Source organism: Peromyscus californicus, unplaced genomic scaffold (assembly GCF_007827085.1).
Source record: "Peromyscus californicus insignis strain IS unplaced genomic scaffold, ASM782708v3 Scaffold_15__1_contigs__length_86483966, whole genome shotgun sequence".
Lineage (NCBI taxonomy): Eukaryota > Metazoa > Chordata > Mammalia > Rodentia > Cricetidae > Peromyscus > Peromyscus californicus.
The window spans coordinates 66,623,863-66,639,808 of NW_026294447.1; the positions used below are offsets into that span (position 1 = coordinate 66,623,863).

Consider the following 15,946-nt stretch of genomic DNA (forward strand, 5'->3'; position numbering starts at 1 on the left):
AAATGTCAGACAAATATGAATCAGCTACAGGGCACCCTCTCAGTACTTTTATTCCTGAAAGAAAACTGAGATTTCTTTCCCCGTTAGGGACATTCATAAAGGAGGAGTTCAGTTCCATGATGCTCAGCCTCCTAAGGAGCTATACAGTACTGATGCTGCGTATCTACCTGCTGACTGAATTCACAGGTGTAGTCTACCAGTGAAGAGTACACAAAATGAGTAAGTTTACCAAGGGCTTACTAAGACCATCTACCTGACCTTGTAAAATCAAGATATACAATAATGTCCTAAGAATGCAGACAAATGAGAGAAATTCTAGAAACAAAGATATAGAATCCTTTAATTTCATAAAAATAAAATCACAAACATACTGTCATTTATAGAACACCAACTGTTTACATCTCAAATTGGTTCACATATGGACTTAAGATAGCTAGGAAAGCTGAGCAGACCTATAAACCACTTGCCATGGGACTCCTAAATCAATCCAGTCAGTACTTAGAATTACACTTATCTAAATCTTCCCTTTTTTCTCTTCTTCACTTTCCTGGAGTAGACCTCCTCATCTACAGGTGAACAGAGGTCCCACCCTCCCGCCTCACACCAGGCACAGACACCACTTACCACAGCACAGGCTACTACTTGGCTCCTGAATGCCTGTGCATTAGCAGCTCTGCTCCTGTAAATAAGAGGCTGTGGTGACTGCACTGGGCATTCACAGAACAGTACCGAGCCCTCTGACTGGCCACATTACAAGGGATCTGTATAATTTCAGAGGGAACAGAACAATGTTTTCCATATCGCCCAAAACTCCCATTACTTACAAATTACCAAAATAGATAAATCACACACACACACATATATATATATATATAGTCCCTTTATTAAGTATTACTCCATTATGATCATATACTCTCTCATTCCTTCTGTTCCAAGGACCCGATTCTCCTACAAAATCAGAGTTTTCCACTTGTGTACTTTCTCCTAGTTCAGTATCAAGATAACAGAGACTGAAAACAATGCTTATTGGTGACTGATGGTATATATTACATACATGTATGTATGTATAAGACAGACTACAACCTACATGAAGTTGATAATTCTATCCTAAATATATTATTATTCCTTGATCCATGTCTAAATTTTATGGATAAAAATTACTACTTGAAGCCAGGTGTGGTGGTGCCAGCCTTTAATCCAATCACTCAAGAGACAGAGGCAGGAGGAGCTCTGATTTTAAGGCCAACCTAGTCCACATAATAAGCTCCAGGCTAGCCAAGGCTACATACATAGTGAGATACACACACACACACACACACACACACACACACACACACACACACACACACAATTAATTGAAAATTCAAACTATATGAGGATGTACAACTAGAAATAGCATGCTTCGTCCTCCTGATCTGGCATGCTTATCTTTTAGTTGTACCCCTCTTCACAAAAGTATTCCTACCCAAAACAATGTAAGCAGAACTGGTTCTTCTTTCTTGTGGATTCTAGGGTTTTCCTTCATGGTTTTGTTTGTTTGTTTGTTTGTTTGTTTGTTTGTTTCGAGACAGGGTTTCTCTGTGTTGCTTTGCGCCTTTTCCTGGAACTCACTTGGTAGCCCAGGCTGGCCTCGAACTCACAGAGATCCGCCTGGCTCTGCCTCCCGAGTGCTGGGATTAAAGGCGTGCGCCACCACCGCCCGGCTCCTTCATGGTTTTTAAGACCAAGTACCAAATGGTATTCTAATTACACATATGTGTATATATAAATTTATATATAATGTACTTGCAATTTAAATTTAAAGCACAAATACATTATATTCTAATTGGTCTAAGATGCAAATGACCATGAGAAAACATTCTTCTAACTAAAGTATCAAATGTCTTTGATTATTAAGGTATTTGAGTTTGAAAAGATTTTAAATGTAGAAACCTATGTCTCAGAAGGCAAGAAACCATCTCCTTCAACAGATCACATATCCTGTGAGGGTGAAAAGCAGTCCTTTCAGCTTTAGTTTCCCAGTGCCTATTACCATGCGGACACACAGGCATGGAAAGGACAGCCGATGTTTTAATCTAATTCTTACCACCTCTTTCATATCAACAATATTTTTCATAGTGACTACTTACTTCATCATCACAGCCACCATGACTTCATGACTAAGTTACTGTGACAACATCCTTCTAACTGGGCTCCTGATTTCTCTGCCATACCCTCTCGTTTGTGATGGCCTAACACTGGTACTTGCGATCCTAGCTCAGCCTCCTACCTAAATTCTGGGACTACAGGAATGTGCTCCAGGTTTTCCACCAGAGAAACAGTCCAATAAATATAATTTGAAAGATTAATATCTCTAATCTTCTGAAGTTGGATGAGGCAGGCTGCTCAGTGTCTCCTGAAGTAACTCTAAAGCAGACACATGCTTCCAGAGAGGACACAAGAGAGACCACCGCTTGTGTGCAAGTCACAAACCCCCAGGAGTGCTTTATGCTTTTCCAAGTTTTGGTCCCAGTTAGTTTATTCCAAGTCCAGCAAGCTTGACTCAAGATAACCTCTTGAGTTCTCCATTAGCTTCTCCACTCCCAAAGTCTCAAAGTCCACTCTGCGGTCCAATCACTGAGGCCTGTAACTCGTATCTCTGCCAACATGCATCACTTCCCCAATCTCACGAGATTTTCTATACTTCAAAACCGAGCACTTAAAAAGTACAAGCTCACAGGAAGTTACAGATCCATACAAGTGTATCATGTACTTAGCCTTATGTCCCTAACACAAGCACCCTTTCAAGAAAAGTGAATACTCCCAGGACCTAACAAAAGCTGGAAACATTTACTTCTTACTACAGGAAAACACATGGCTTCTACTGTATTTATAGACCTACCTGCTCCTGTATCCTCGGTTGTATTTTGACCAAAGCTTTCTGATCTCTGTTTTATAGATCTCACTTAAGACTGTAACTCATAAAAATAAAAATATTGACACGTAGTGTTTTCCCACTTGACTACTTTACATTCTTCTAGCGAGTGTCACTCTGTGGAGATTTTACCATGTTACCACCTTACACAAATAGTTTTGACTATAATCTATATTAAACCCTTTCTAAACATATCTGGTCTCATCTACATAACTCTATGAAGTAAAGGAATGAATGTCTATCACTATTTGACAAGTTTGCCCAGCAACAGCTAATGGAACCATTAATGAAGGTCAGTATCCAAATAGATGCTTTAATTCTTAGACTTGTTATCTGTGTCTGTAGTAACCAACAATAAACCCACCACAGAAGCCCACTTCTCTGATCAACAGGGAACAGAGTACTTCCTACCTCCCCAAACTACTATCATCCCGAAGTAAAAGAGTCTTCATATATTTGACATACCATTTTTTTTTCCCTTACTCAAAATGTTCTTTGGTCTGAACATTTTAAAAATACTTCCCTAGTAGATATTTTGAGATTATAAAACAACAACCAAAACAAAGAAACTGGAACATTCTGGATCTGCATACTCCACGGGTTAAATAAACCAACTTAATGCTGTGAGTGCTTCATGGAGCTGGGGCTCAATTAGAACCCTCAGTTTTCCAACTGTTTCTCTAATTCACTTACCAAAGAGTAATCACAACATGAACAGTATTGAAGTGGTAAAATCAACAACAGTAAAAGATGCAAAGAATCTTAACTACAAGTTCAGTGTTGGACACTAGACATGTAAAGATACTAATGTTTTCCCATTCATCAAATTAAAGAGCATCTAACAGAACTAACAGAGGAATTCTAAAAGTAATGGAGAGCAGAAACACACTTGTGAATTGGACTAATAGATTCACTGTATAACAGAACTGGCCTTACACCACTTCTACCATAATAAAGGTAATGCCACCCTAACTTCCCCATCACTAGTTATAGGACCATAAGTTTAAGAGTTACAGTATGCCTGGTCATATACTAAACAGACATACACAATACAGGACCAGACATTCAACTATCCATGTTCTTAGATTTTAGAGTTAGATCCAATCAAATGTTCTGTATACCATGAGCAATTCTTCCATAATCTACAATCTCTGACAGATGGGTAATCAGCCTTTAATGCTAAAATATAACTACCTAAAGAAACCAATCATCCCACGGATACAGCTCTTCTTTCTGCCCCTCCTCTTCTCTGTAATATGTAACACAACATATTCTGTTTGCCAGGGTCAAATAGAACAGAACTACTTCCACTTTAAAAACTGAAGACAGTATAACACCTTCACTTGTTTCTATTTAACAGTGAAAACCCTCACTCTGACTATTGCTAGTATTAAGTATTTTCTATTCTTCATCCCAGAAATCCTTGCTATGTTCACCAGCTTATTATCATCCTAATTAAACTGTGCCACCCAAGACTATACACCCAGCAGTGCAGCAGCAGTCCACAGACAAAGCTCTAATCTCAAGCCAGTAAGTTCCATCTGCACTAGTCCTGCTGCTAAAGTCAGGCTTTGCATCCTGTAGGTACATAATTCCCCCTACTTTAAGTGGAGTATCTTATCTGCTTTACCCATCTCCCACTGATGATTCCAGCCTATTAAGCACTCTGAATCTCCATTCTATCTCCTATCATACTGGCACTATCTCTTAGCCTTTTCTCATTGGTGTATTCAGTAAATAAGGCCATTCTTTCAGCCCTGTAATTAAAGGGCAATGGGGGGAGAGTTACACTGTATCAAGGACAGAATCTCAAACCAAAGCATTAGACACTGCTATTATGGTTGACAACCAATGAATTTTTCATCCAATTGTGTACCCATCTATGAGTCTTTGAGAAGTTATGACCAGAAATGTTGAAATCAAGATACACTGTAATTCTTAGTATAGCATAGTGCACACCTATATTCCTAACACTTGTGGTGGGGCAGGAAGATCAAGAATTTAAGGCCAGGGCTGGCAACGGCTAAGCGGGTAAAGGTGTTTGCCACCAAGCCCAATAACCTGAGTTCTATTCCTATGAACCATATGATAGGAGGAGAGAAATGACTCCCACAAACTGTCCTCTGGTCTCCACATATGCTATGCTCCTGCTTCATAAACAAAACTGTAATATTAAAAAGTTTTATACCACCTACACTACATAGCCAGTGGCAGGACAGCCTAGACAACATCTCCAAACTCATAAAACAAAATAAAGACAAAAGGATGCCACTGATGTTAACTCCATAGTGCGCTCAAACTGTAAACTGGGGTGGCCACTTGAGGCCTCTGTGTGAGACAAGGGCACAGGACTAAGAATGAAAACAAAGCAGCATGACACTTAAGAATGTTAGCGAAGCAGAAACTCATACTAACAACATCAGGTTTGAAAAATACCTTCAACAATTGGTAAGGCTTTACATCACAGCAAGAGAAACATGGACTGTTTAAGGAAAACTGTGTAATATAAAGACAAGATAGACTTCCTTAGTGGCCTTATCCTTGCAGACTCTTATCTCTTATGTTTCTCTTCCTAAAGTTAACTAAAACTCAGAGAGGTAGTTGGTGGGATGGACACAATATCTACCCATAAAATGATATTCTGTGGTTTAATATCATGAATACAAACTCAGCACCTAACACATGTTAGCTACAATAAATGCTTGCTTTCTTACTCTACAAGTATTACTTTTTTCCTCTTTTAAAGTATTACTTTTATATTATATTATATTATATTATATTTTTATATTACTTGTATATCTGATGTACACATCCAGGGATTCCTAGTACAGGGAGGCAGTGGTAGAAGATGAGGTCAGCCTGGGCTTTCTAGTGAGTTCAAGACCAGCCAGAGCTACACAGCAAGGTCCTTTTGCCATTTTCTTTTTAACCCATTTTAGCATGTGTGCGCAGACTAGAAAGATGGCTCAGAGGTTAAGAGCCCCAGCAGCTCTTCCAGAGATCCTGAGTTCAATTCCCAGCAACCACATGGTGACTCACAACCATCTATAATGAAATCTGTTTCCCTCTTCTGGCATGCAGGGGTACATGCAGGCAGAACACTGTATACATAATAAATCTGTATACATAATAAATATATAAAGAATCCATTTCTTACTACTGTTTCAGAAAAGATAAATGTCTTGGCCCGAGGATCATACATAGAACTTACTAATATTATTAGATACAAACTTTTTTATTTCTTCTTCTTTTTTTTTTTTTTTTTTTGAGATAGGGTCTCCATGTAGTCCACAGTGGGGTGAAATTAATTATGTAGGCTAGGCTGGTCTCCAACTCGGTCCTCCTATCCAAGCCTCATCTAGAGTTCTGAGATTATCAACATGAGACACACTTAGTGTGTCTTGAACTTAGTCTTCCAAGAAGAGAAAAATAACACCACCTAAGTCCTACCTTAAGTTCAGTAACAGATCTGAAGAGCTGTATCTTTCAAGAATATTACATTTAATATGCCAGCACTGAATATCCAGGTGACATAGGGAAAGTCTATCCATGAGAAGACAAGATAATTCTAATTCACTAAGTCCTAACTTCAGTTTTATTTTCTCACATGCTAATAAAGGATAAGCTAGAAATATAGTGGAAAAACAAATGGCATCAAAATGATGTACTCTGCCACAAGATACATGTAATTCAACCTTTCTGAACTTGCTTTTTCACTTCTAAAGAGGGCTAAGGAATGAGGGTGGGAAAGAAAGGCTTGAGTATATTGTAAGTTACCTTAGTAACTCCAATTTCATTAAGCTTTCATCTCGCCAAGTAAAGGTTCCTTTGACACAACTTGCTCATTAACTCAGCAGTAAAAATGGCACACATTATGTACATTCCAGATCAGAAAAGCACACGTGTATGGTCCGAGATCAGGTTCCCCCCTTTATTGTCAATCCTTAATGAGTCATCCCCAAGTACTTAACGGAACACTGGAGAACATGACCCACATTTCTATCTTCACTTAAAACAGTAAAATAAAATACCTTTAAAAATAGACTTTCACAGCAATATGAAAAGGTCACAACTGTAAGCTATAATCTCCAAGATTTCTTCCAACTAAAAAGCTATCACCTGGTAAATCTGTTATTTCTGGAAGATTTACCCATGGCATCTCCCCTAGCTTCCTTCTTGATCAAGCTTCCTTTTCTATTTTCTCTTCAATCTGTCTTAATGCTTGTTCCAATATTCCTTAAGTATTTCTTACATACTCTCTAAATTAGACACTGAAAATCGGCCAGGAGCACTTGAATCTCAGTACTCCTGAAAGTTGGATCACAAACTCAAGACTACCTGGGCTTAAAGTGAGCATGGGGCCAGCCTGACTTACACAGGGAGGCCCTGTCATCTAAAATACAAACAAAAAAAAAAAATAAAACTTGAAAAGGAGAAGTGTTCTTCTTTGCTCCTTTGCCCTTCAACTCCTCCCTACAGATGGTGTCTTAGTTAGGGTTACTATTACTGTAATGAAACACCATGACCAAAAACAACTTGGAGAGGAAAGAGGTTATTTGGCTTTACATTATCTTGAGTTACAATCCATTGAAAAAAGCCAAGGCAGGAGGAGGTGATGCAGAGGCCCTGGAGGAGTGCTGCTTACTGGCTTGCTCAGCTTGTTTTCTTTGAGAACCCAGGACCTCCAGCGGGGGGGGGGGGGGGGGGGGGGGGGGGAGGTACCTATAAGGAGCTGAGCCCTCCCCACATCAATCACTCACTAAAAAGTGCCCTGCAGACCTGCCTGCAGCCCAATCTTATGAAGGCATTATCTCAATTGAGGTTCTCTCCTCTCAAATGACACTACCCTGTGTGAAGTTGACCTAAAGCAAGCCAGCACAGATGTCCTTTAAAAACTGTGGCTTTACATGGAGTACTTTTTTATTTAAAAAAAAAAAAAAGTTTCGGAAAGCTAGAGTCAAACTGGTAGTTCAGAGCCTAACCTTAAGTCCCTTTTAATGAAGTTCAATCTATTTACAGAGTATCAAAAGATTTTAGTGAAAAAGTAACAGAATAACTGACTCATATGAAAAGGAAATAACCAAGCACAAGAGTGCAGGTAATATATACAGGTATGGTTCTAAGATGCCCAAAATGAAAATCCAATCCCACACAGCATATACAACAAAGAAGAAGAGTATCTGTATTAAGCCTCAGGCAATTTTCTACTTTGAGTAACTCAGAAGAAAAGGTAGATGTTAAAAAGTTAATTCGACTAAGTTAAATTTGGACTTTTAAATAAAATGTAAGTTTTATGTTCTTTGGTTCCCATTTTTAAACAGTTATTAAGAACTGGCCTTTCTATTCCTGGCTTCATATTATATCCCCAGGTTTTTAGACTTTAATTCCCTATAAAAGCAAAGGAATTATGTAAGAGACAAGTTCTTGAATTGTCAGCAACATCTTATCAAGTCTCAACCTCCTTTATGGGAAAACTAGCATAAAAATTTAGTTTCTGCTGAAACTGACAAATAATCACTTAATCAAGCAAAAGGCCTATGGCATGATAGTGTGGACCACTCCAGGTTAATTACTGAAGTAGAAACCAATAGTACCCATTAGCTCTCATATATAAAAAAGATGTAACTCCTGAAGATCAGACAGCATTGTGAGAATACTGGCAAAACTTCTATTTTTACTTAGTTAAAACAGATTTCAAGAGCTCTGCCTGCCTCTACCACCCCTACTGGGATTAAAGGTGCAAACCACCTAACATGGCTCAAAAAAGACTCATACACTCAGTTGTTATCCATCAAATTCTTCTTCCCAACAAGAAAACAAAGTATGTATCGGGTACAAGGCTTTAGTTATAACTACACTCCTAACTAATTAAATGTTTAGCCTAGAAATTAGGATTTTCAGACAAGAGCAGAGCAAAGAAAGCAATTTTTCTGAATATATTACCAAGGAAAAAAAGCTTGTCATTTCATAAAACTGTGAAGCTCTCCACCTTCAAAATCTGGATTCATTCAATTTGCCTTATGTGATTCTTCCTCTTCTGTCCTTGTCATACAGACTCCCTTCACTCCCTGAGAAGGTAAAAGGATCCTGGACCCTAAGGAATGGTAAGCCTTGTTCTTGAGCTAGCCATTACTCTGTCGAAGGTAATTAACAATTTTTCCAAGCTCTGATATTTGTCATGAGCATATTCTATAGGTGGAGGGGTCCAGGGATGTAGCTCAGCTGGTAGAGTGCTTGTCTAGCATACATGATTATTCCTAGCACCCTATAAATTAGGCATGGTGGTGCACATCTGTAATCCCAGCACTGGTAGAATTAGGAGGGTTAGTTCAAGGCCTGCCTTAGCTACCTACTGAGCCTGAAGGCCACCCCGCACTGTGTGAAATCCTGTCTAAAAGAGTAAAGTCAAAGTGGAGACCAGACCGTTACAGGATGAGGGAAAGGCTGGGGAGAAGGAAAGTGGGTACAGTTATTTAGACAGAACTATCATCTAATACCCAAATACAGCACAGTGGGATAGTGGTGGTTGACAGTAATTGAGTAGCAAGCAGAATTTTGAATGTTCCCAGGACAAAGAAATGGCCAATGTCTGAGATAATGATATTAAGTACTGTGATCTTATTACACACTGTGTAGTGTATTGAAATTTCACATTGTACTCCACAACTATGTACATGAATTATGCATCAATTAAAAGTAAAATAACTTTTTTAAAATCTGTGAATATTAACAGTAAATATTTTCCATAAATTCAACACCACCATTCTGGAAGGAAAATGTGAAGTAACAGAAAATGGCAACCCAAAGTATTAACTCTAAACTAGGGCTCATTTATAAAGATGATGTAGGCAGGTGTTCTTCCTCCTCTTAAGAAAGTGCTTAGCGTTCTGCTTCTAGTGTATTTTAAATGTAAAAATAAAAGAAATTAATGAAAACAAAGCAATTTCATTAGGTTCACTGTAACCACTGTAGGGCACTGCTCCCACGGTCCAAACCTTCAAAGAATACTCTCCAGTTTGCTAGCTAATAGCCTAAAACTGCCAACAGCTAAGCCTAAATTAACTGCACTTAACTTGTAGAAACCAGAGTCTATTTCTGCTCTTTATACTACAGTCATCTCTTTAAAGTATCAACAAAATTTTAAATTGTTGGATTTCAGCAGGGAGGAAATTCTTCATGTGTAGACTTCAGTTTTCCTTATACACTTAAGCAGATCTCCTAAAATATGTAAACGCTAAGTAAAAAAAAATTGCCCATGAAAATATAGGAATAGACATATCTACTGGGAGCGTTTGGCATGTAGTAGTTGCTGGGGTATGCAGTGGGGAGGGGGCCTAAAATGGTATATTTGCCAGTAAAACACACTCGGGCACATATGAACTGGCTTAGCACCACCTGCTCCCAATTCTGCCTTCTGACTCACTGTTGATTTGACCCTTGATTCTAGCTCTGCCCCCAAATTTTACCCCTAAAAGCTGGATCTTCCATTATTTATTATGCACCATTCCAGGAGCTGGGGTTGGGGGGGGTCAGAATACTGAATTATCTTCACACTTAGTAAGAGGGAACTTCTAGATTGCAAGATATTAATTAGAGAGCAGAAGAACTGGCCATTTCTAACCCAGTTTATAAATTACTCAATGCTATTAACCACAACTCACTAATGTTTAACAGGCAAGATGAAATACAAATGAAATAATTTCTGCTTTGACAATGCAAACTATTATTCAAAACACCAAAACCAGACACTGTACTGAAATACTCCAGTTTATGTTTAGAATGAGCAGCAACTACACAGAGTAAGGACTGGAAACAGAACCATCACTTACATACTTGGGTACTAAAAACTTTAGGTGAAGAATTACACTCAAAATACTGACAATATACACTGTCAACACAAGAGCACTAGCTAAATGTGGTTACTTAAATAAAACTTGAAGTTCAATTCCTCAGCCATACTATTTTCACCATGTTTTATGTGCTCATTCAATGTGTAGAACTAATGGGTAACACTGGATAGGACAGACACAGCATTCAAACATCACACAAAGTTCTATTGGGTAGTGCTGGTCCAGAGACAAGAGATGAAAACAAATAAGGTTCTCCTGAATGGGTAGGCTCTCTATGGATAACTTTTAAGTATACATTGGCTTGAGTTGTTAACTGTGGAAGAAGAATCCCCTCTTAATTTTTCTGTACCTCATTTCGCAAACAGTCATTCAAAAAGGACAAGTATAATTCAATCTTAAAACACCAGAGTACAAATTTTTATTTGATAAAATTTGAAAAGATCAAAGGTACTAAAATCAAAGCCAGTTTCCACCAACTCGGAATCAATGACATCTAAGCACAATAAGACTTTTGGTACAATAAGACTGCTCCCAAAAAAGATTACACTACTTAACGGAACTAGGTTTTTTAAGTACTTCAGATGTATCTAACTATATGCATAAGAAATAGCAACTGTTTTTATAGCTGGTTTAAAAACAAGATGGCCACAATTTGTTCAAGTTAATGACATTTTACTACCTAGTTTTTAATTCTTTTTCACCAATCTCACACTAGACACATTTAAATAATTTAAAACATGTTTTAATAAGGACCATAAGGCTTTTCCTTAAATTTTATGCATCAAATACCATTAAAGTCACAATCCTGAGCTAATCCTGAGTATAGCAGAAAAAAAAAACATAAAACTTGATAGAACTATTTGTAACTTAAATTTCTATCTTAACTACAACAGTATCTGGTTTAAAACTACTCTATACACTAAAGCAAAAATATCTCAAAAACAAAATGCTGAAAAATGAGGCCTAATTAAAAAAAAAAAACTTACTACACAGAATTAACATTTCAACACAGTCACAACCATATATCAATTCAAGTTAAGCCAACTTTCCATCAAGAAGAGATGAGCTCCTCTTCCGGAAGAGTTCAAGTGTACTCAAATATGATCTCTGTAATTATGGCTCTAATCAGAAAAATGATGCTTTATGAAATTATTTATTTAACAAATTCAACACACAAAACTGAGTGCTAAAAGCTATAGAAATAAAGAGATCACACTGATAACTAAACATGGCTGCTGGTGTAATAGTTCAGTTTTGATTCCTCTCCAGGCTGTGTACCTCGCAGGTGTATCAAATCCGAAAGTGAACCTGGAGCAGTAACTCTGTTACTAAGCCCTGCTAACAACAGATCAAAAAGAAAAGATGCCGCTTACCTGCAACACTAGTGATTGTTACTGGAACTCCCTGAACTTGAACACCCGCAGCACCCAGGTTGGCAACGCTTACTGTCTGGAGGTTAGGCACCGATGCAAGCTGGGCAGTGTTCAAAGTTATCGGGGCGCCAGCAACAGCCACAGGCGCGATCTGAGCAAGAGTCGTGCCACCACTTGAAGACACAGGGGTGATGGTCAGCTGCTGAGACAACCCAGCATTCTGAACTTGTAAATTTGAAAGACTCTGAATATTCTGAACCTGGACAGTTTGCCAGCTGATCTGCCCTGAAGGTGTTAAAGTTGGAGCCCTGATAAGCACCTGAGTCGGGTTTACAGCTTGAAGTTGAACATTCTGCAAAGGCTGCTGCTGGATGGTCTGAATTGTCTGCCCTGACTGGAGTTGAAATGACTGTGGTGGGATAGCTTGAATAATCTGCTGCTGAGGCTGCTGGATCTGGATCTGCTGCAGGATAGGCTGGCCTACAATCTGCACTTGCTGAAGAGAATTTGATTGATCCTGTGCATTCTGTATCCCGTTGGGCTGAAGCTGACTGGAGCTCTGGGCTTCAGACTCGGTAGCAGCAGGTGTTTGCGATTCTTCAATGGTGCGTTCAGAACTACTGGCTGATGTGCTTGCATACTGGCCCGTATCTGCTGAACTCACTAATGTGTCACTGCTTGTTAGAGACGTTGACACAGTGGTTGTGCAGGTAGTAGAGGAAGAGGGCGACTCAGGCATAGTACTGGCAGAAGCAGTGGTGGTGGTGGGCGTAGAAACTAACTGATTCCCATTGGAAGTCCCACTATCAGTAGTCGTCGTAGGCTGGCCAACCTGTCCAGTCCCTCCTCCGGCAGTCACGTTATTTATCACTGGCAAAGCTAAAGTCACTCCTCCAATGTTAATTGGTAGGGTTGTTACAACCTGAGCCTGAGTACCAGGAAGGGTCTGCAATTGCAATGGTATTGAAACACCAGGTCTAATTTGTACTGGAACTGTCTGATTTGCCAGGTTTTGAGCAAGAATATTACCAGAAGCTGTCCTGTTAGCAGCAGTGAGGATAGCTTGATTATTACCTGCAGAAATGAGCTGAATTTGACCCTGCAAATCCTGTAGAGATGAACTACTAGTTGGATTGATTTGAATTTGCTGACCTTCCACCGTCTGAAGTTGGGGGATCACTTGGTACTGTACACTACCACTTGGATTCTGTACTTGTATGACTTGGAACTGATTAGGAGTGGAAGAGTTACCTGATTTCGTTTTTGTAGGAGAGGAACTCCCGTTATTACTGCTGGAAGAACTAGATGAACTAGAAGCTGGTTGAGAAACGTTATTTTCTTTTGAAGCGGGAGGCGTGGAGGCAACAAGCTGCCAGGCGTTGCCAGCAAGCTGCGTGGTCACCAGTTCCAGCTGCTGTGGTGGACTCTGAAGCTGCACCAGCCCTTGGCTTGGGTCTATAATAATCTGCTGCTGTCCAGTTGCTTGGTTCTCACCAGGAGTCCCTATCTTGCTGCAAGTAGCTGCCAGTAAAGCCAGAGGAGAGGGCTGAGAGTCCTACCCAAAATGGGAGGGGAAAGGAGAGGGAGGGGAAAAAAGTGGGCGGATTTAGTGGAAGACAGTAGTGGGAGGGGGTTATTTATTTTGAGAGCTCTAAGTATCAGAACACACTCAATAGGCAGCAGAATTAAAGGGGAAATATGAATAAAAGCAGGTAGAAGCTATATGAATCAGGAGGCAAGTCTTGTTACATAAAGTTTAAATAAAAAAAGAAATTTCCGGTAAACTTTCTTAAAGTGTTATTCTTCTAAACTCAAAATGCCCTTGGGAAAATAGACACTGTTTTCTAGCAGTCTGAATTCCTGATGTCATGTTAAACACCGCTATAGCCTCAGCTATGGGAAATCTTTATGAATTTACAATTTAAGTTTCTCACTCAGAAAGATGCTTTGAGTAGCTAAACATTTTTATCCTGTTCTTTACTTCTGGGTACTGAGAGGGCATAACTCCCTGTCTTCCCTAACGCTTCGTGTGGAATGGTTATTATTTTTTTAACGTTTGCTTTTACCTGGGAGCCTGAGGTTTTGGGTTTTTTATTGTTATTCTCTGGCTCAGAGGTTTTCCCTCCTTCTGCAGCCATCGCCGCTGCCGCCGCCTCCTCCTCCTCCTCCTTCTTCTGATCTGCAACAACCCCCCCAACACACACGACAACAGGTTATTAGGATTATTATTATTCGTTCTCCTCCCTTCTTCCCCCTCCCTCCTTCTGAACATTAATCTCCATAAACCCGCGATCCGTGCACACCGGCAGGGGGTGGGGGAGAAGGAGGGGAAGGGAGGAGGGGGCTCTCACAAAACGTGGTTTGAAACCCGACCCATAGGCTCCAGAGCAACACCCAGAAGGAGGTTGTTCTAGCTCAGACATTAAGACAAAACACAGCCCTCCTTCCCTCCCCCTGGTTCCCTCCCGCCCTCTCCTCCTCCCCTTCCAGCATCTCGGCGGCCCCGGGGGAGGGGGAAGCGAGCAGGGTCTGGGGAGGGAGGGACGGAGGGAGGCGGTGAAGGAGACCGAGGGGGGTGGAGAATACGTACCGCTCATCCCGCATTAACAGGACAAACCCTCACAGAGACACTGGGATAGAGGTGGGTGGGGGTGGGGGCGAGGCGGGAGGAGAGGCCGGTCCCGCCCGCCCGGGGTGGCTCGGAGGAGGCTGTAGCTGGCACAGGCTCTGCCTCTTTTTCCGCGAATGGCCGCCGCTGGGCTGTGGCGTAGCAGCTCCTCTCTCCGCCCGAGCCCGGCTGACTCGCCCTTGATTGACAGCGGCGGCGTGCGGCGCGGGCGGCGGCGCGGGCCGGGGGCGGGGCCAGGGCGGTGCAAGCGCGGCGACTCCCCACCCCCCTCGGCCTGCCTCCGCCGGCGCCGCCGACTCTCCACCCCTTCCCCCAGCGGATTGGCCGCCGACCTGCCGGGGCCGGGGCGCTGGGGCCGCCCCCTCTCCTCCCCTTTGCCCGGCCGGTGCTCGCCGCCGCTCTGCTTCTGCCTTCTCGGCCCGTGGTGCGTGCTCTCTCGGCGAGCTAGCTGCGGCGTGCTACCGGCAGGCCCTCCATACAGCCAAACTTGTTGTCTCAGGATATCCCGCCCCCTACTCAGTTCCCGGCGCCCTCCACTCAAAAGTGCACCATAGCATCTTGCGGGGGGCCGCGGAAGAAAGGCACGGGACTAGGCTCAAGGGAGGAGAGCGGGGCGAGCGCGGGGAAGCGCAGTCTCCCCGCAGCACGGCGCGCTAGATGGGCTGCCGGCTGCCCCCGCGGCGTGAGCATGGCTTTCCTAAGGCGCATCCGGACCCGGGCGCCCTTTTTCCCTGGCTCGGCTCTCATTGGACGATGCCGCTGACGCGCCCCGAGTCGTGGGCGGAGGCGGGCGGGCCCCTGCCGCAAAGGCTTTCGGGTCTTGTAGTTTCTGGCCGAGAACCCAGCGAGGCACCGCCTTCCTCCCGCCCCCGAGCGCGGCCTGGCTGCAGAGCCTAGAGCTGCCCGAGGGGGCGGTGGCAGCAGGGCGTGGCCGGGGCCGAGTGGGAGTTGAACCCAGCGCTGGGGAGGGGGAAATGGGTGTTGTTTGCCTGGGCCTATCGGCCGAACGGGGCTGCCCGGACCGCCTCTGCCACCGCCTCCTCAGCTGAAAGCCGCTCCCCGCGGGGCGAGCACACACCCGGAGCGCGCGGCGATTGAGCAGGCGGCGGCGAAGGGAGGCGGGGTCTGCTGTCCTCCGGGTTTGAATGAAGCTGACTTGGGGGCTATCCCCTTCGCCCTG

The 15,946-nt window shown here is 42.3% G+C and overlaps 1 protein-coding gene across 3 annotated transcripts in view; it reads right to left on the bottom strand.

Annotated features, from left to right (window-relative positions):
* The window catches only part of Sp4 (Sp4 transcription factor), a 69,715-nt gene extending 54,863 nt beyond the window's left edge, over positions 1 to 14,852 (bottom strand). The window contains exons 1-3 of one of the 3 annotated variants that reach the window (XM_052739203.1): positions 14,728 to 14,852; positions 14,204 to 14,316; positions 12,138 to 13,692 (exon numbers count right to left, since the gene is read on the bottom strand). In XM_052739203.1, the coding sequence (XP_052595163.1) occupies positions 12,138 to 13,692; positions 14,204 to 14,316; positions 14,728 to 14,734 (1,675 nt within the window). In that variant the 5' untranslated portion in view covers positions 14,735 to 14,852. The remainder of the gene's footprint in view (positions 1 to 12,137; positions 13,693 to 14,203; positions 14,317 to 14,727) is intronic. The other 2 variants (XM_052739201.1, XM_052739202.1) reach the window with 2 other exon arrangements.
* Between the last annotated feature and the right edge of the window lie 1,094 nt (positions 14,853 to 15,946).